Consider the following 21,532-nt stretch of genomic DNA (forward strand, 5'->3'; position numbering starts at 1 on the left):
TGCAGACAGATTTATCATTAAAAGACATATCTGATGCTTCAACTGAGTTAGCTCATATAAGAACATCGAACCTTTAGGAAATGATGAGAAGAAAACTAAATATTATACAAGTTCAAATAACTACGCAGTTTTTGAAATTGTTGTAGGTTTATTCTCACAGATATTGCCAACATTAATTAACAAATAACCTTTGAATTTGAATCACCAGGATATAGGATACAGATCCGGTGGTTAGGTTAGGTTAGGAAAAATTTGTTCCCATCCCCTTTCCTTGCGAGTTACCAAAAATTCTTTCGAGTACAAGTGTGCGTGGTAAAAATTTGAAGCGCCAATCGGTGGAGTTCCGTTTCGAGGCAAATTAAATATTTTGATGTTATTTTACTTTTAGTTCCTACAGGTCCTCTCAACAAGAAATTCCACTGAGCATCCGATACTATTCCATTTTGTTGCAGTACAGCAACGCATAACATGAAACTATAAACAAGTTTATGTCTTTCGAATAGACCTCGAGATATGATGGTGTACACTGCTTTCGTTATTTCTCTCAATAGAATCGCCAATCTCTGTTCCAATATTTCATTTTTTTCACTTACTTCTATCACATTATTGAATACCTAGAATACAACACGAATCAACTAAGCTCCGATCGAGTTTTTCATTTCGAAGTAATTTTTTGATAACCTAATTGGTTGGGCGAGCTCTAGATGTTCATAAATGTCAAAGGTGTTGAGAAACTGTGATAACTGACACAATAATCGCGCTTGTACGGGAACATGATGCTGGTTCTCTAGTAAACATAACCTTAAATGTGCAGTATATAAAGAAATTTCAACAGTGATCAAAAATTTTGATATATTTTTACTTTACTGTAAGAAATGTATAGGGAAATATAAATATCATTGGACACGGAGTCGGTGGGTCAGACCCTCAATTTGAATAAAAGTATGTACCGTTACTTAAATAGATTCATACGAATTAAAACATAGAAGAATGAATCGGGGTTTATATGATCAACTTTTGGACCTAAACGATTAGATCAGGAAGAAATATACATTCCTATCACCCAGATAAGTCGTTATTCAAGGTTTCTGCAACTACAAAATACCTTAGAAAAGTGAGGTTATGTTTTTGACGTTCAGTGACGATCAGCGCGTAGAAAGTAGGTTAACTTCGACGTCAAGAGCGCGTACAATCGCGATCATTGTGTACGTTATCACAGTTTCTCAACAATTTGAACTATCCTTGACATTTATGAAGGTTTAGGGCGCTGATCGTGGTTGCACGTCAAAAACATAACCTCACTTTTAAAGGTAGTTTGTAGTTGCAGAAACCTTTAAAAATGACTTATCTGAGTGAAAGGCTGATAGAATTTATACGTGCTTATGAGTATTTATATAACAAACAGTCGAAAAGAATCAAGAAAACTGAAATTTGACAGAATATAGGGAATTATTTTCCCATGACCAAACTGGTGATTAACTTCCTGATCTAATCGACAATCAGGTTTGATTATGGAATGTTCCGTTGAGTATCTGCGCAATAATAAAATATTTCTATTCAAATTGAGGAACTTCATTCACTAACGCCGAGTAAAAAGACGCTTCGTATATGTTTAATTTCATAAATAATGCAAAATCGTTGATAACTGTTTAAATTTCTTTAAATACATGCACTTTTAAGGTTATGTTTACTAGCGAACCAGCGTCATGTTCGCGTTCATTCTTTGCAAAGCTTTCGAAGAACAGGTCGAGTATAGACGACTTCAGAGAAAATACAGAACAAGCAACTGTTCTGGTACAAAGATGGGATTAGGATGGAGCAGAAAAGGTTGTCGAAGAAGAAGTATTGATGTATCAACCGCAGAATAGAAGAAGACTCTCAAGGACCTGGAAGGAAGTGATTGAACAGACCTTGAAAGACTAGTTATCCAGAAAAATGAGTGGATAGTTTCGCTTCTGACTAGAAGTATTATAAAAATACTGATAATTGAAGATAGATGAAAATAATTAAAAATTGTGATATGTAATCGAATTTATATCACATTCTGTTAACACGATTATTTTTATTAAACGTGATTTCATCTTCAAATAGAAAATAGTCGAATAAGTCTTTCTGTTTATTAACTTTTTGTAAAGTCCACCTACCAAATGCTATTTTTTTTTCAAAATCAACTTTCGCAGTACTTCAGCTCCTGTTCGCTGCCAGCAAAACATTGATGCCATTTCCTTCTGTCACAGAAGTTTTCCATCGATTATACTTTTCATAAATAACTAACAATTACTGTAAATGTGGTAAGGGTGCATTTTTTTGTCAAGGATTCTTTGCACACCGTAGTATTTCAGCTCCTGTTCGCTGCCAGCAAAACATTGATGCCATTTCCTTCTGTCACAGAAGTTTTCCATCGATTATACTTTTCATAATTAACTATCAATTACTGTAAATGTGGTAAGGGTGCATTTTTTTGTCAAGGATTCTTTGCACACCGTAGTATTTCAGCTCCTGTTCGCTGCCAGCAAAACATTGATGCCATTTCCTTCTGTCACAGAAGTTTTCCATCGATTATACTTTTCATAATTAACTATCAATTACTGTAAATGTGGTAAGGGTGCATTTTTTTGTCAAGGATTCTTTGCACACCGTAGTATTTCAGCTCCTGTTCGCTACCAGCAAAACATTGATGCCATTTCCTTCTGTCACAGAAGTTTTCCATCGATTATACTTTTCATAATTAACTATCAATTACTGTAAATGTGGTAAGGGTGCATTTTTTTGTCAAGGATTCTTTGCACACCGTAGTATTTCAGCTCCTGTTCGCTGCCAGCAAAACATTGATGCCATTTCCTTCTGTCACAGAAGTTTTCCATCGATTATACTTTTCATAATTAACTATCAATTACTGTAAATGTGGTAAGGGTGCATTTTTTTGTCAAGGATTCTTTGCACACCGTAGTATTTCAGCTCCTGTTCGCTACCAGCAAAACATTGATGCCATTTCCTTCTGTCACAGAAGTTTTCCATCGATTATACTTTTCATAAATAACTAACAATTACTGTAAATGTGGTAAGGGTGCATTTTTTTGTCAAGGATTCTTTGCACACCGTAGTATTTCAGCTCCTGTTCGCTGCCAGCAAAACATTGATGCCATTTCCTTCTGTCACAGAAGTTTTCCATCGATTATACTTTTCATAATTAACTATCAATTACTGTAAATGTGGTAAGGGTGCATTTTTTTGTCAAGGATTCTTTGCACACCGTAGTATTTCAGCTCCTGTTCGCTGCCAGCAAAACATTGATGCCATTTCCTTCTGTCACAGAAGTTTTCCATCGATTATACTTTTCATAATTAACTATCAATTACTGTAAATGTGGTAAGGGTGCATTTTTTTGTCAAGGATTCTTTGCACACCGTAGTATTTCAGCTCCTGTTCGCTGCCAGCAAAACATTGATGCCATTTCCTTCTGTCACAGAAGTTTTCCATCGATTATACTTTTCATAAATAACTAACAATTACTGTAAATGTGGTAAGGGTGCATTTTTTTGTCAAGGATTCTTTGCACACCGTAGTATTTCAGCTCCTGTTCGCTGCCAGCAAAACATTGATGCCATTTCCTTCTGTCACAGAAGTTTTCCATCGATTATACTTTTCATAATTAACTATCAATTACTGTAAATGTGGTAAGGGTGCATTTTTTTGTCAAGGATTCTTTGCACACCGTAGTATTTCAGCTCCTGTTCGCTGCCAGCAAAACATTGATGCCATTTCCTTCTGTCACAGAAGTTTTCCATCGATTATACTTTTCATAATTAACTATCAATTACTGTAAATGTGGTAAGGGTGCATTTTTTTGTCAAGGATTCTTTGCACACCGTAGTATTTCAGCTCCTGTTCGCTGCCAGCAAAACATTGATGCCATTTCCTTCTGTCACAGAAGTTTTCCATCGATTATACTTTTCATAAATAACTAACAATTACTGTAAATGTGGTAAGGGTGCATTTTTTTGTCAAGGATTCTTTGCACACCGTAGTATTTCAGCTCCTGTTCGCTGCCAGCAAAACATTGATGCCATTTCCTTCTGTTACAGAAGTTTTCCATCGATTATACTTTTCATAATTAACTATCAATTACTGTAAATGTGGTAAGGGTGCATTTTTTTGTCGAGGATTCTTTGCACACCGTAGTATTTCAGCTCCTGTTCGCTGCCAGCAAAACATTGATGCCATTTCCTTCTGTCACAGAAGTTTTCCATCGATTATACTTTTCATAATTAACTATCAATTACTGTAAATGTGGTAAGGGTGCATTTTTTTGTCAAGGATTCTTTGCACACCGTAGTATTTCAGCTCCTGTTCGCTGCCAGCAAAACATTGATGCCATTTCCTTCTGTCACAGAAGTTTTCCATCGATTATACTTTTCATAAATAACTAACAATTACTGTAAATGTGGTAAGGGTGCATTTTTTTGTCAAGGATTCTTTGCACACCGTAGTATTTCAGCTCCTGTTCGCTGCCAGCAAAACATTGATGCCATTTCCTTCTGTTACAGAAGTTTTCCATCGATTATACTTTTCATAATTAACTATCAATTACTGTAAATGTGGTAAGGGTGCATTTTTTTGTCGAGGATTCTTTGCACACCGTAGTATTTCAGCTCCTGTTCGCTGCCAGCAAAACATTGATGCCATTTCCTTCTGTCACAGAAGTTTTCCATCGATTATACTTTTCATAAATAACTAACAATTACTGTAAATGTGGTAAGGGTGCATTTTTTTGTCAAGGATTCTTTGCACACCGTAGTATTTCAGCTCCTGTTCGCTGCCAGCAAAACATTGATGCCATTTCCTTCTGTCACAGAAGTTTTCCATCGATTATACTTTTCATAAATAACTAACAATTACTGTAAATGTGGTAAGGGTGCATTTTTTTGTCAAGGATTCTTTGCACACCGTAGTATTTCAGCTCCTGTTCGCTGCCAGCAAAACATTGATGCCATTTCCTTTTGTTACAGAAGTTTTCCATCGATTATACTTTTCATAATTAACTATCAATTACTGTAAATGTGGTAAGGGTGCATTTTTTTGTCGAGGATTCTTTGCACACCGTAGTATTTCAGCTCCTGTTCGCTGCCAGCAAAACATTGATGCCATTTCCTTCTGTTACAGAAGTTTTCCATCGATTATACTTTTCATAATTAACTATCAATTACTGTAAATGTGGTAAGGGTGCATTTTTTTGTCAAGGATTCTTTGCACACCGTAGTATTTCAGCTCCTGTTCGCTGCCAGCAAAACATTGATGCCATTTCCTTCTGTTACAGAAGTTTTCCATCGATTATACTTTTCATAATTAACTATCAATTACTGTAAATGTGGTAAGGGTGCATTTTTTTGTCAAGGATTCTTTGCACACCGTAGTATTTCAGCTCCTGTTCGCTGCCAGCAAAACATTGATGCCATTTCCTTCTGTCACAGAAGTTTTCCATCGATTATACTTTTCATAATTAACTATCAATTACTGTAAATGTGGTAAGGGTGCATTTTTTTGTCAAGGATTCTTTGCACACCGTAGTATTTCAGCTCCTGTTCGCTGCCAGCAAAACATTGATGCCATTTCCTTCTGTCACAGAAGTTTTCCATCGATTATACTTTTCATAATTAACTATCAATTACTGTAAATGTGGTAAGGGTGCATTTTTTTGTCAAGGATTCTTTGCACACCGTAGTATTTCAGCTCCTGTTCGCTGCCAGCAAAACATTGATGCCATTTCCTTCTGTCACAGAAGTTTTCCATCGATTATACTTTTCATAAATAACTAACAATTACTGTAAATGTGGTAAGGGTGCATTTTTTTGTCAAGGATTCTTTGCACACCGTAGTATTTCAGCTCCTGTTCGCTGCCAGCAAAACATTGATGCCATTTCCTTCTGTCACAGAAGTTTTCCATCGATTATACTTTTCATAAATAACTAACAATTACTGTAAATGTGGTAAGGGTGCATTTTTTTGTCAAGGATTCTTTGCACACCGTAGTATTTCAGCTCCTGTTCGCTGCCAGCAAAACATTGATGCCATTTCCTTCTGTCACAGAAGTTTTCCATCGATTATACTTTTCATAATTAACTATCAATTACTGTAAATGTGGTAAGGGTGCATTTTTTTGTCAAGGATTCTTTGCACACCGTAGTATTTCAGCTCCTGTTCGCTGCCAGCAAAACATTGATGCCATTTCCTTCTGTCACAGAAGTTTTCCATCGATTATACTTTTCATAATTAACTAACAATTACTGTAAATGTGGTAAGGGTGCATTTTTTTGTCAAGGATTCTTTGCACACCGTAGTATTTCAGCTCCTGTTCGCTGCCAGCAAAACATTGATGCCATTTCCTTCTGTCACAGAAGTTTTCCATCGATTATACTTTTCATAAATAACTAACAATTACTGTAAATGTGGTAAGGGTGCATTTTTTTGTCAAGGATTCTTTGCACACCGTAGTATTTCAGCTCCTGTTCGCTGCCAGCAAAACATTGATGCCATTTCCTTCTGTCACAGAAGTTTTCCATCGATTATACTTTTCATAATTAACTATCAATTACTGTAAATGTGGTAAGGGTGCATTTTTTTGTCAAGGATTCTTTGCACACCGTAGTATTTCAGCTCCTGTTCGCTGCCAGCAAAACATTGATGCCATTTCCTTCTGTCACAGAAGTTTTCCATCGATTATACTTTTCATAAATAACTAACAATTACTGTAAATGTGGTAAGGGTGCATTTTTTTGTCAAGGATTCTTTGCACACCGTAGTATTTCAGCTCCTGTTCGCTGCCAGCAAAACATTGATGCCATTTCCTTCTGTCACAGAAGTTTTCCATCGATTATACTTTTCATAAATAACTAACAATTACTGTAAATGTGGTAAGGGTGCATTTTTTTGTCAAGGATTCTTTGCACACCGTAGTATTTCAGCTCCTGTTCGCTGCCAGCAAAACATTGATGCCATTTCCTTCTGTCACAGAAGTTTTCCATCGATTATACTTTTCATAATTAACTATCAATTACTGTAAATGTGGTAAGGGTGCATTTTTTTGTCAAGGATTCTTTGCACACCGTAGTATTTCAGCTCCTGTTCGCTGCCAGCAAAACATTGATGCCATTTCCTTCTGTCACAGAAGTTTTCCATCGATTATACTTTTCATAATTAACTATCAATTACTGTAAATGTGGTAAGGGTGCATTTTTTTGTCAAGGATTCTTTGCACACCGTAGTATTTCAGCTCCTGTTCGCTGCCAGCAAAACATTGATGCCATTTCCTTCTGTCACAGAAGTTTTCCATCGATTATACTTTTCATAAATAACTAACAATTACTGTAAATGTGGTAAGGGTGCATTTTTTTGTCAAGGATTCTTTGCACACCGTAGTATTTCAGCTCCTGTTCGCTGCCAGCAAAACATTGATGCCATTTCCTTCTGTTACAGAAGTTTTCCATCGATTATACTTTTCATAATTAACTATCAATTACTGTAAATGTGGTAAGGGTGCATTTTTTTGTCGAGGATTCTTTGCACACCGTAGTATTTCAGCTCCTGTTCGCTGCCAGCAAAACATTGATGCCATTTCCTTCTGTCACAGAAGTTTTCCATCGATTATACTTTTCATAATTAACTATCAATTACTGTAAATGTGGTAAGGGTGCATTTTTTTGTCAAGAATTCTTTGCACACCGTAGTATTTCAGCTCCTGTTCGCTGCCAGCAAAACATTGATGCCATTTCCTTCTGTCACAGAAGTTTTCCATCGATTATACTTTTCATAAATAACTAACAATTACTGTAAATGTGGTAAGGGTGCATTTTTTTGTCAAGGATTCTTTGCACACCGTAGTATTTCAGCTCCTGTTCGCTGCCAGCAAAACATTGATGCCATTTCCTTCTGTTACAGAAGTTTTCCATCGATTATACTTTTCATAATTAACTATCAATTACTGTAAATGTGGTAAGGGTGCATTTTTTTGTCGAGGATTCTTTGCACACCGTAGTATTTCAGCTCCTGTTCGCTGCCAGCAAAACATTGATGCCATTTCCTTCTGTCACAGAAGTTTTCCATCGATTATACTTTTCATAAATAACTAACAATTACTGTAAATGTGGTAAGGGTGCATTTTTTTGTCAAGGATTCTTTGCACACCGTAGTATTTCAGCTCCTGTTCGCTGCCAGCAAAACATTGATGCCATTTCCTTCTGTCACAGAAGTTTTCCATCGATTATACTTTTCATAAATAACTAACAATTACTGTAAATGTGGTAAGGGTGCATTTTTTTGTCAAGGATTCTTTGCACACCGTAGTATTTCAGCTCCTGTTCGCTGCCAGCAAAACATTGATGCCATTTCCTTTTGTTACAGAAGTTTTCCATCGATTATACTTTTCATAATTAACTATCAATTACTGTAAATGTGGTAAGGGTGCATTTTTTTGTCGAGGATTCTTTGCACACCGTAGTATTTCAGCTCCTGTTCGCTGCCAGCAAAACATTGATGCCATTTCCTTCTGTTACAGAAGTTTTCCATCGATTATACTTTTCATAATTAACTATCAATTACTGTAAATGTGGTAAGGGTGCATTTTTTTGTCAAGGATTCTTTGCACACCGTAGTATTTCAGCTCCTGTTCGCTGCCAGCAAAACATTGATGCCATTTCCTTCTGTTACAGAAGTTTTCCATCGATTATACTTTTCATAATGAACTATCAATTACTGTAAATGTGGTAAGGGTGCATTTTTTTGTCAAGGATTCTTTGCACACCGTAGTATTTCAGCTCCTGTTCGCTGCCAGCAAAACATTGATGCCATTTCCTTCTGTCACAGAAGTTTTCCATCGATTATACTTTTCATAATTAACTATCAATTACTGTAAATGTGGTAAGGGTGCATTTTTTTGTCAAGGATTCTTTGCACACCGTAGTATTTCAGCTCCTGTTCGCTGCCAGCAAAACATTGATGCCATTTCCTTCTGTCACAGAAGTTTTCCATCGATTATACTTTTCATAATTAACTATCAATTACTGTAAATGTGGTAAGGGTGCATTTTTTTGTCAAGGATTCTTTGCACACCGTAGTATTTCAGCTCCTGTTCGCTGCCAGCAAAACATTGATGCCATTTCCTTCTGTCACAGAAGTTTTCCATCGATTATACTTTTCATAAATAACTAACAATTACTGTAAATGTGGTAAGGGTGCATTTTTTTGTCAAGGATTCTTTGCACACCGTAGTATTTCAGCTCCTGTTCGCTGCCAGCAAAACATTGATGCCATTTCCTTCTGTCACAGAAGTTTTCCATCGATTATACTTTTCATAAATAACTAACAATTACTGTAAATGTGGTAAGGGTGCATTTTTTTGTCAAGGATTCTTTGCACACCGTAGTATTTCAGCTCCTGTTCGCTGCCAGCAAAACATTGATGCCATTTCCTTCTGTCACAGAAGTTTTCCATCGATTATACTTTTCATAATTAACTATCAATTACTGTAAATGTGGTAAGGGTGCATTTTTTTGTCAAGGATTCTTTGCACACCGTAGTATTTCAGCTCCTGTTCGCTGCCAGCAAAACATTGATGCCATTTCCTTCTGTCACAGAAGTTTTCCATCGATTATACTTTTCATAAATAACTAACAATTACTGTAAATGTGGTAAGGGTGCATTTTTTTGTCAAGGATTCTTTGCACACCGTAGTATTTCAGCTCCTGTTCGCTGCCAGCAAAACATTGATGCCATTTCCTTCTGTCACAGAAGTTTTCCATCGATTATACTTTTCATAAATAACTAACAATTACTGTAAATGTGGTAAGGGTGCATTTTTTTGTCAAGGATTCTTTGCACACCGTAGTATTTCAGCTCCTGTTCGCTGCCAGCAAAACATTGATGCCATTTCCTTCTGTCACAGAAGTTTTCCATCGATTATACTTTTCATAAATAACTAACAATTACTGTAAATGTGGTAAGGGTGCATTTTTTTGTCAAGGATTCTTTGCACACCGTAGTATTTCAGCTCCTGTTCGCTGCCAGCAAAACATTGATGCCATTTCCTTCTGTCACAGAAGTTTTCCATCGATTATACTTTTCATAATTAACTATCAATTACTGTAAATGTGGTAAGGGTGCATTTTTTTGTCAAGGATTCTTTGCACACCGTAGTATTTCAGCTCCTGTTCGCTGCCAGCAAAACATTGATGCCATTTCCTTCTGTCACAGAAGTTTTCCATCGATTATACTTTTCATAAATAACTAACAATTACTGTAAATGTGGTAAGGGTGCATTTTTTTGTCAAGGATTCTTTGCACACCGTAGTATTTCAGCTCCTGTTCGCTGCCAGCAAAACATTGATGCCATTTCCTTCTGTCACAGAAGTTTTCCATCGATTATACTTTTCATAAATAACTAACAATTACTGTAAATGTGGTAAGGGTGCATTTTTTTGTCAAGGATTCTTTGCACACCGTAGTATTTCAGCTCCTGTTCGCTGCCAGCAAAACATTGATGCCATTTCCTTCTGTCACAGAAGTTTTCCATCGATTATACTTTTCATAAATAACTAACAATTACTGTAAATGTGGTAAGGGTGCATTTTTTTGTCAAGGATTCTTTGCACACCGTAGTATTTCAGCTCCTGTTCGCTGCCAGCAAAACATTGATGCCATTTCCTTCTGTCACAGAAGTTTTCCATCGATTATACTTTTCATAATTAACTATCAATTACTGTAAATGTGGTAAGGGTGCATTTTTTTGTCGAGGATTCTTTGCACACCGTAGTATTTCAGCTCCTGTTCGCTGCCAGCAAAACATTGATCCATTTCCTTTTGTCACAGAAGTTTTCCATCGTTAATATCAACGAAATTAATGATTTTCCAGAATTTTTAGTATTCGAAAGCTTTGGCCAAAACAGATCTCCAATTTTGAATTTCACTTACATTATACAGGGTATTGAACTTGTTACGATTTTTATGGAAAATTGGTTATAACTTTTTCAAATACCAAGCAGAACATATAACATTGTGGATAATTTTGTAATGTGAAGACTAATAAAGGCTATGGTCCCTCAAAGTTTCAAATTGATATCTCAAATGATGAAGGAGACACTGAACTTCATGATTATAATCGAAAATACTTACTTGGTTAAAGTATTTCAAAGAATATTGGTACATAGGATCTATGTCAGCTAAATCAGCAACAACAAAATACAATACCGATCCTCTAATCGCAACTATACGATATTTTTCCCTAGCTACAGATATTTTTTCTTCGGTAGCTTCGGTTTCAATTAATCGAGCTTCTATAATGGCAGATGTTTCCTAATACCAAAAAATATATAAAACCTCGATACACATTTTTGATATAAATATTTATTATTAATACCTTACTCTCGTTTAGAGTTTCTATTAGTTCTTCGTCATCTAAAATGTTACCCTCGGAATGATATAATAAATAGAGGATCTTATCTTCTATGCTTTTCAATTGAGCTTTATCGGAATTTATTCTGATAATCAATTCGGTTCTTTGGTGTTCCAAGTCTGGTCGTTCCAATCTAACGACATCTCTACAAAATAATTGGGAAAATACAGAAGAACGACTAGAAAACAATCGATAGTTTTCATTCTATCTGTATAAAATTATTGAAATTGTTAATTATATATAGGGTGTTTTAGATACTGTGGTATTTACATAGTTTGCAAGTGAATCCCTTTCACTCTTTCCTATTTTTTCCTTTCGTTTTCCAGTCCTGGATTCTTCTCTCTCTTACGTCTTCCATCAATCTCTTTGTACCATTTTTTTGTTGCTCTAAAATCTGGTATTCTCTTTATGTGACCTCTATTTTTTTGGATTTTAGTGTTTTGCTTAGTTCTTCTAGTGCTTTTCTCCCTACTTTTTACTGTCCAGTATCCTCTTGAGTATTTTTTATTTCTCGTATATCTAACGTCTCTTTTTCTGCTTTGTTAAGAATCCGCGTTTCCCCTCCGTCGCATACTGTTGGTATTTCTTTAGATTTTTTTGGAACTTGTTATCGAATTCAGTGTTCCCGATTGTTTACTTCCTTTTCTCATCCGTGCTTCTAGATTTCCTCCCTCGTCACCGTCGTCTTTGATAATCACCCCGAGATATATAACTTTGAACTTGTTCTAAACTTATTTTTTTTTGTAAAAAGCAAGCACAACCCCTATTACACTCTAGTAGTTGTGCCTGTCCTGTGTATATTGATCTTGGTTGCAGACGTGCCTTGATGGCTGATTCTACAGGTTTCCACTTCTCCAAAGAAAGGCGTTCTGGGCGTCTTCGGGCGAACTGTCTGTCGAGTAGGTCTTGCAAATACTGCTTTAGGTGATATTATATTGGACAGTTCGGCGAAACATCTGTCGAGGTAGTATCTAAGAGTAAAACAGAGTCTGGTCGACGACTTTTCTCTCTAAGCTCTAAGTTGTCCAAGTTTCTGCTCAGCTCTGGGACTCCTATGAGTCGTGTTGCTCTTTTCTGTACTGACTTTAGCATTCTAAGGGTATGCTTGGGAGCCGAACTTCTTATTCATTCGGTTGTATTGAAAAACTTATCACTCCTTTCCTTTGTGGTGTTGTCATTATTATGAATTTTGATTTATCTTCGTTGACTCGTAGATAGACTAACTCTGTTGTTGTAGTGTTACTATATCGTTTGCGTATACCAGTAGTTGTGTTGTCCTTAGTTTTAGTGTCCTTGTTCCGTTCAAACCGATTGAACAACGTAGAGGATAACGGATGTTCCTATTTTAATCTTGTGTTCATCTGGAAACATTTTGATATTCTTTGGTTTGCTTTTATCTTCGAATGTCATTTTTGTAAGACTTTTTCGGAACGTTGAGGTCGTTCATAATACTGTATAAATAATTTTTATTTTTAGAAATCTAAGAAAATTGAGTAAAGTGACGGATCATATTTATACTCCATTTTTCGAGTTTGCCTCAGAATGAAAATATGGTCTACGGCTGATCTTCCAGGTCTGAATCTGCATTGGTAATCTTCTAACAAGTTTCGTCAATATTCTCTCGACTGTACCTAGTAACGTGTAACCTCTGAAGTTTCTGCATTATTCTTTTTCCTTTTCTTTTGTATTAGACTATTATTGTCATTTTTCTCGCTTCTGGAATTGTCTATTGTTCCCAAAAATTACTTATTAAATGATATATTCTCGTCTTCAGCGCAGTTCCACCATATTTGATTAATTCTTCCGGAGGTTTACCGTTCTCTTGCGCCTGTATTATTTATAGTATTTCGTCCTTCGATTTATTCCAATCTTGAATTGTAAGCTCCTTCCATTGTCCACCATCGTTTTTTGCATTAAATATGTCTTCAGAGTGCTCTTTCCTTTTTCAAATAATTTCGTTCTCATACATTCTTATTTTTTATACAAATGGTCCTCTGCTCAGCTTGTTCTTTATTATATTTTATTTCTTTATAGAAATTCTTCATTTCTGTATTTACTGTTTTCTTCTATGCACCTTATTCTTTTCTGCATTCGTTTCTTTGCCCTACAGGTCTTCTTCGTTCTTCTTAATATTTTTTTGTCTTTATCTGTACCAGTGTGTAACATTTTCCTTTTGGCTTGGTTTCTGTTTTTAATTTCTTCTTTTTTTCCTTCTTCTTTTTTCTGTGGTATTATTCATCGTTTATAGTTCTGTTACAATTCTTCTTCGTATTTTTTCATTGTTGTTTTATTATCTGTGAGCCTTCCCGCCTTTAGTTTTTATTCTATCTGTATCAAACTATTGAATTTCTTAATTATATATAGGGTGTTGTTAAAATTTTTAATTTGTAGGTTATACTTGACAATATTTCCAAAAATCCTAGATATTCAAAACTTGGAATACCATCTATCATGTGATGTTGTATAAACAAGTAATTGCTAATTTCATAATCGAAAATTCTAATTTATAATATCGATGATTGTACTTACGCCAATAACTGATCTTCCAAGCCTGACAATGTTACTGTGAAGTTAACAATTGTGACTTGGATACAAATTTCCGGTAGGTAATGAGGATTCGCTAATTTTGTGGTAATATAAAATCTGAAATTATCGCTATATTCTACATCGCTTTCTCCTAAACGAATCAAAGTTCTGCCTCCCTGAAAATTGATACAATTCCAATCGAATCATGAGGAATAATACCAAAAATATATGAATCGATGTAGCGGACAAGGGAGCCCAAAATATGACGATTGGGGGCGATATTAACTTAAAAATACACTGTTAAGTTCTTTAATTAATAGTAAGTAAAAGACGATCTACCCATTCTGAGGTTTAATTAGGGGTGACCTAATCTGAAAATTTCACACAATGTTTTTATCTGTCAGTTGATTTATTTATCTCTGTTTTCGGCTAAACTTTGAGGCCCTATAACTCCTGCAACTTGGTATAGAGGTAAATGGCCTCAATCGGCATATTTGGGGCTCCCCTATAACCTCAGCTCTGTGTCAGTTCTTATGCGAAACACCCTGTATATTTATTTCTATAACTGCTATATTAGCAAAGAGAAAAAAAATTATTATTGGTTTCTTTGTAAAGTAGATCTTTTTTCAAACTTAGAAACTAATCACCAACGTTACTAACTAGAGCGCTATCAGATATGTTCCATTGAATAACATTGGTAGTGTTTCAAGATCCAAAACAGTGTGTATAGAAGGCCTTATCAGTTTTATTTTTGCATTCCTCAACCGCCTATTTGGAGAGAAAGTTTCTAATTTACATTAGTCTGTCGTTATCTCTCTAAGATCTCCCTGCACGAGAATGAGGAACGGTCATTTCTTGTAATTATTAACACATTGTACCAGTTTTATACATCACTCAATAAGTGGTGGATCTAATAAAGAAAAACACATTTTTTTGCCAAAAATCGATTCTATTCATCAATGCAATCACCTTCAAGAGCAATGCAATCATTCCAAAGCTTCTCTAACTTCTCGATGACGTGCTAGTAGAAGGATTTGTCTTTTGCCTCAAAATAGGCTTCAGTTTCAATAATTGCTGCTTCATTTGAGCTGAATTTCTACCGGCGAGCATTTTTCTGAGTTCGGCGAATAGCATTTGTCACTAGATGAGGCATTTTTTTCAATTTAACCATCGTTGTCATCGACTTGTGATTCGCTGCGTTGTTTTTGTGACACAGTGTTTTTTTATTCGACATATGAGGTCATTTTTCCTTGATTTTTGCATTCAAACGATCCAACTACTCTATGTAGTATAGTAAAATAGTGAAGCCATGACCTTCCCTGCTGACTGTTGTTGCTTTTGGACGCTTCGGACGTGTTTCACCGGCTTTCGTCCACTCAGTTGATGATCGTTTTGATCCTTAGTTACATATCGACGCAAAAAATCTGATTTATTACGTGTAAGCATGGCCACACACAGCCCTGAATCATCAACGCGTTGTTTTCGATCGACTGTGAGTAAACGCGGCACCCATATTGAAAAAGCTTTCTCATGGTCAAATGTTCGTGTATAGTTGTAAACACACTGCTTTCTGATATAATTAATTCATTCAATTAACGATTAGAAATAACCAATTTGATGTTCTCTGAAATAACCACCTCAATTGGACGACCAGAACGTTCACCATCATAGATATTTGTACGACCAATAAACGTGGTTCGATTCGACAAACCAATAACAAATGGTTCTTTTCGTTGGAGCAGAGTCCGTATAACACTTTTGGAGCTATTGCTTAGCTTTTACTGTATTTTTTTATCAAGAAGTAACGGTAAATAAACACACGAAATTGTTTTGAAAATAACAAAAGTAGCTTTACTTAAATGGCTGTCACTTTTTTATGACTAGTCGAAATGTCATTAAATCTGTCTGTTGACAGTTGGTACTTCATAAACGTCATATGGATTTGACAATGGCAACGTCATCTATGTGTCAGAAACACGACTTATTGAGTGATTTATTAAATGGTTTTCAGTTAAGTTTGAAATTTTTACTCTTTTAATGACGGCTACTGAAGTGTAACTGAAATCATTGCTAATGTATTAGGGGAAATTACAATCTAAACGTTGGTAGTCGTGCGGCATCGGTCTTCGATGTTAAAATCCGTCAATTTGGTCGGAATATTGTTACTCTGTGAGATCATCTAGTGGCAATAATAAGATTAATAAGAGAACAGAGCTTTATATTCACAAATACGCCCTCTAGTAGTGGATATAAAAAGTGTTTATTGCAGTTATAATTTTAGATATGCGATCTTAGTTTCTTATTTCTATGCAAATAAGTTTTTACTCGCCTGTATAAAAGTCTGTTTCAACAAAATGGGACCTAAGGTTGGATCCAAAGTTTCTCCAACTTCCTCCAACAGTACCGGTAAGCCGATGGTAACTGCGCTTTCTAAGATTCTCATAAAATTAGAATCGGTCAACTTGATAACTTTTAGATTTTTATCTGCTTCCATTTGACGTATCCATCTGTTAGCTTGTTCTTGAGGATCTATCATTAGCGGCCAGCGTCCTGCTTGGGTGACGAGAATTGCGTTCTCAGTTGAAACGCTGTCTCTTGGCAATCCGCAAGAATTCCACATACGAATATCATATGGATCGGCTAATACAGTTATTAAACTGAAATGGAAAGATATTTGTTTAATTTTATTATCCAGGTTCTCTGCAATGCACAAGACTTTAAGAAATAATCTGAAGATGAAACTAGGCTGCCTGCCAGCAAGTCTTCCACAGAAGATAATGTCCAGCTTCCTCGCCATCGTTTAGGTGGTTTTCTTCCTTCTGGTATTAATATTTGCGTTCTTATAAGTCTACCATCCCCCATTCTTTTTATGTTTGTTCCACAATTCTCTTCTCTGTCTCATCCATCTTCCCAAGTCTTTAATATCTTCATTCCGTTTACTGTCATGTTGAGTGTTGCATTGTATACTTCTTATTTCCATTTTGACTGTTCCCATTATAATAAAATCGATATTATATTAATGAAAACAAATAGAAAAAGTATATTTGATTGGCACCAACCGTAACAAAAAATTATTTCCGCCTATCTCTATCGAAAGTATACATTTCTTAGCCTCGTCATAGCAAACTCGTAAGTCATGGAATTACCGCTATAAAGCATAAAAATTTATCAAATAAATGGTTGGAAAAAATACTATTGCTTAAATTGGCAAATTTTTAAAACTGCCATTATTGTATGGATTCTACTTTTCATCAAACATTATGGTCTTGCAGCCACAGGTATAAATATCTCTTCACTTAGACAGGTGGTCATTTAACCAAGGAGCTTAAACAGATGGTCATCCCAACAAGGAACAATGTTACCTTTCTTTCTTAATGGTATGGGAATCAGGGAAACTTGGACAGATGGTCATCCCAACAAGTAGTAATGTTACCTATCTTTCTTTATGGTATGGGGACCAGGAAAACAAGAACAGATGGTCAGCCCACTAAGTAACAATGTTACATTTCTTTCTTTATGGTATAGGGATCAGGGAAACTTGGACAGATGGTCAACCCACCAAAGAACAATGCTACCTTTTTGCCTTTTCGTATCGGCATCAATAAAAATTGGACAGTTGGTCATTTTACTAAGGAGTAATGCTTCTTATCTTGTTTTCTTCATATGGGGAGTAGGAAAACTTGGACAGTTGGCTATTCCACCAAGGAGTACTGCTACCTTTTTTGCTTTTTGGGTCAGACAAGGACATTGATAATAAAAATAATTTATTCAATTAAATTTTACAAAAGTGGAACTGTTCTTTGGAAGGCTAAAGCTCTACTTCATTTTGTGATGTTTTTAACTCTGTTGTGTTACGTAACTTTTGAAAAATAATCGGATATCTTCCGTTTTGATTTCGCATTGTTAAGAGAAACATCAACAATCTCCATAGTTTCCTTACACTCTATAACACTGGGTTCACATATTCTCGAATTCTTGGATAATTTATCAATTTGATTTAAGAGAGAATCATTGGCAAATTCTCGATTTTTGTTAGTCGTGTGTCCGTCCATTTCGTCTATTAAATCTCCTATATCAATTTTGGGCATCTTTTCTTTGATTCTGTTGGGTAACGTTTCCCTTGTTTCATTTTTACATTTTTCTAATTTATCACTTTCATCAATCATTTCTTCATCGAACAAACGTTCTGTGGTGTTGGTTGTGTTCCACATCATATCTAATTGTTCGTCGTTTATTTTATTAATTTTTTTGTTATTTAAATAAAAATTTTTTGGTTTTAAGGAATTAGAAGTTCCGGCTTCTTCGGTTTTCAAAAACGATTTGACGCTCGGTTGTTTCTTGCTATCAAAATAAGCTTGTTGAATAAACGGATAGAGTTGTTCTTCAGATTTCGATGATAAACTAAAACCGCAAAGAATCTTCCAAAGTTGTTCTATTTTAATATTATTTGTAGCTAAAAACGTGTAAATTTCGTAAAAATCGTCTCTGAATTGGTCGTTTCCGAAAGTGTAATATACCAAATTTCTACCGGATCCGCTACAGGCCATCAACTGTAACAGCGACTTCAAATACAGACTACCATTAAAAGCACCGCAACCCCAATTTCCTGTTGCTACTGGTGATAAATTTGATTTATCTCTGGTACTGAATCCAACGTACGCCTTATTCAGTTCTCTTAACATTGCTGATGGATAAAATTGTTGGGATGATTTAGTATATCTGGTTGCGTCAATTATAGATATACTCGTACGTCTCCTTCCGTATTCATCATAAGGAGTTAGGTCATTGTGAGGACCTTCCCAAACGAACGTATCACCATATCCTGAGTAATTACTGAAACGTTGAGCACCTGAAACAATTATAATATCAATTTACAATCATTTCTACTACCCCTGTACATTATTGGAACAAAAGATAAGTGTACAAAAATTGATTAAGTCAATTACAATCTACCATTGTGTATTTCAATAGAATATTGTAGCTTAACTCTACTCCATCTTTACTCTAAAGAAACCTCCTCTACTATAAGAAGAAAATTCAAATAAAACCAGGAAAAAGCCTTGAAAATATTAATATTAGCGATACAATTCAAAAAAACATTGAAAATCAGAATGTAAACCTAGCCCCGTCAACTTTCAAAGAGAAAAAAAAGAGTCAGGACCTACAAAAATTCTGATTAAGAAGATTTTGAATTTAACGAAAATTCTTCTGACCGGGATGTTGATGAGGTGAAACTTTATTTTGGTGAAATTTCAATCCAAGCTCCACAGCAGCCAAACGTTCTAAAGAAGTTTATAGGAAAAATAAATGCAACAAAGCCAAATTTTGTATTCAGGTGCAGCTTTATGCGTCAGTCAGCATATTACAAAAAGTTTTTTTTTTGTCCTGATGCTGAAGACATCACAGATGTCTAGATAGCACAAATATTGTCAAAGTTAATTTCTGTATTCATTCATCGAAGCAGATATACTTTTTCAGTAGAATTTTAGTTTTTTTTTATTTAGTTTTTATATCTATCTACAGATAGGTTACTAAACAATGTTTTTTGTTTATCTTTTTCCAAACTTTTGTACTTTTGTTACATAATAAAACAGTAGCATAAAAAGAAGCAATTTTCTTAAAAAAACACATTACAGACCCAAAATGTGTTGATTTGGATAATCTAGCTGGAACGGTTTCTATTTAATACATGCATAAAGTTTAAAATTGACCCAACTTGACAGTACTTTGTTAGACCCTATTTTCATGAGTGACCCCCATACCATAGCTTCTGCTGGCACCCTTGAAGCTGAAGTAATTGACTTTATCTTTTTGGAGTTTTTGCAATTATTACATCTGTTACAATTTCCGATATAGTTATACACTTTAAATAAATCCTTACCTGTAACTACCACTGCTTCAAGATCTGTGAGTTGCTCAATAAATAATCTTGTAATGATTAATTCTGGACATATAACAAATCTTATTTCTTCTTGTACACAGCCATATCTCAATACACCACCACCTATATTTTTATTGGCAAAATCAACTTGCAAAAATCCGAGACCGTTGTCTTCTATAGTACCTGAACTATCAATATGTATTTTCGTGTGACCTATATTATTATCTAAAGTGTCCCATCTGTAAATTTGAATACAAATAATTCTATTTAAAATATTAAAATAAACAGTATTGACCCTCAGGACAGAACATGATTTTATTTGCATTATGAAGATCATCCGTCTCTAATAATAGGGCATGTTTAAAACAAAAATTTAACATATTTAATGATTCTCAATCAAATATAAAAACTATAATAAAGCCAAATATCACAAAGATGTAATTGAAACAAAGAGGTAAGATGAGCAATTAGAATCAGTCAAACACAAGAAGACCTAGTGAAAGGTAACAAACATCAGGTATTAGCGAAAAGCACTAGACAAAGGTACATTTGAAACTTTACCCCTTTACTCACTCCCTAGAGAGATCTAGTACCAACAATACTGTAAACTATATTTGTCTTAAAGATAGATGTTCCTTTTGAAGTGTTAATACTGTTTATAATTATTTACATTTATTTGAAGTTTTTATTAATTTTCATATAATTTAGAATAAAATATATATTATTAAACACTTACCTTGGCATAAGAGACTTGGGTGTATGCTTTCTCTCGAAAGTGATAACACCTAAAGGTGGTGATGTTGTAACCATTCTAAAGTAATTGAAAATACACTTGAACTTTTCAAATATACAACTTTGCCTTTTCGGTCTTTTGTCTGCTATAAATAAACTAGCAAAATTTACTCCAGGATAAGTGACAGCCGTAGACTTTCTCCAAGGGAATGTGCATAAAAATGCGTTTGCTAATAAAGAAGCTACTTGATATTGAGATAAACTCACAGATCTATTGTGATGTTGTTTCAATAAAGGTATGTTACCGGGTAGGATTTGTGGTAAATTTAAAGCTAGAGATATAATTTTGGGTAATAGTCCTTCGTAGAAGTGATTTGTTTCTTCCTCTTCCATATCTTCAAAATACTGATGTAATGCAGTAAAACTGGGCATAGATGAATTGTATGTATGTATAGCTGCCTCTAATTCATAACTATTATTTATTTGTACGTTTTGAAAAGTATTCTTTATTAATTTCCAACGTAATTTAATGGCTTCCACGCCGTTGTCACAAACTGGAAACAAATTCTTGTCAGAATAGGGCATTCGAACGTGATCATCGTCCCAATGTTTTTGTTCCGAACATTTAAATGGTTCCGGAGGCTCTTTCAACGTAACCGGCAGTTTAAATAATACTGCATGATACTGTGATATATTGATAGGAGTAATATTAAAACTCCAAATATCTTTATTGTTGCATATTTCTTGAATACTACTTCCTACCCACGTTTTTTTATTTTGATCGATGCAAGTCATGCTTGAGGAAATTCTCAATCATAAATACGAATCTATATAATATTTACAAAAATTCGATAACTTTAATTTCACTAATAAACATTCACAAAAGGTTAGTTTTTTGTTTGACATTAGGCTTCTTCTTTTTTATAACCTATATCTCTGCTTAAGTGTAA

At 35.0% G+C, this 21,532-nt stretch overlaps 2 protein-coding genes across 2 annotated transcripts in view; both read right to left on the minus strand.

Moving 5' to 3' along the window:
* The window catches only part of LOC130447857 (dynein axonemal heavy chain 6), a 97,610-nt gene that overhangs the window by 14,652 nt on the left and 61,426 nt on the right, over positions 1–21,532 (minus strand). The window contains exons 45-49 of the mRNA XM_056784894.1: positions 16,299–16,626; positions 13,973–14,145; positions 11,408–11,588; positions 11,164–11,343; positions 383–614 (exon numbers count right to left, since the gene is read on the minus strand). Of these exons, the coding sequence (XP_056640872.1) occupies positions 383–614; positions 11,164–11,343; positions 11,408–11,588; positions 13,973–14,145; positions 16,299–16,626 (1,094 nt within the window). The remainder of the gene's footprint in view (positions 1–382; positions 615–11,163; positions 11,344–11,407; positions 11,589–13,972; positions 14,146–16,298; positions 16,627–21,532) is intronic.
* Positions 17,147–21,502, minus strand: LOC130448384 (poly(ADP-ribose) glycohydrolase-like). The gene is made up of 3 exons (XM_056785748.1): positions 20,587–21,502; positions 19,851–20,089; positions 17,147–18,818 (listed from the first exon to the last, which is right to left on the minus strand). The coding sequence occupies exons 1-3, from the start codon at positions 21,375–21,377 to the stop codon at positions 17,821–17,823; spliced, it is 2,028 nt and encodes a 675-aa protein (XP_056641726.1). The 5' UTR covers positions 21,378–21,502; the 3' UTR covers positions 17,147–17,820.

This window comes from Diorhabda sublineata, chromosome 8, assembly GCF_026230105.1.
Source record: "Diorhabda sublineata isolate icDioSubl1.1 chromosome 8, icDioSubl1.1, whole genome shotgun sequence".
NCBI lineage: Eukaryota > Metazoa > Arthropoda > Insecta > Coleoptera > Chrysomelidae > Diorhabda > Diorhabda sublineata.

Bases quoted from the DNA above. Each gene is read 5' to 3' on its own strand.
- LOC130448384 (XM_056785748.1), bottom strand. From the start codon at position 21,377: ATGACTTGCATCGATCAAAATAAAAAAACGTGGGTAGGAAGTAGTATT. The intron at 20,090-20,586 runs GTAAGTGTTTAA...TCAAATTTACAG, and splicing joins CCCAAGTCTCTTATGCCAAG to ATGGGACACTTTAGATAATA. The intron at 18,819-19,850 runs GTAAGGATTTAT...TAATTGTTTCAG, and splicing joins TGAAGCAGTGGTAGTTACAG to GTGCTCAACGTTTCAGTAAT.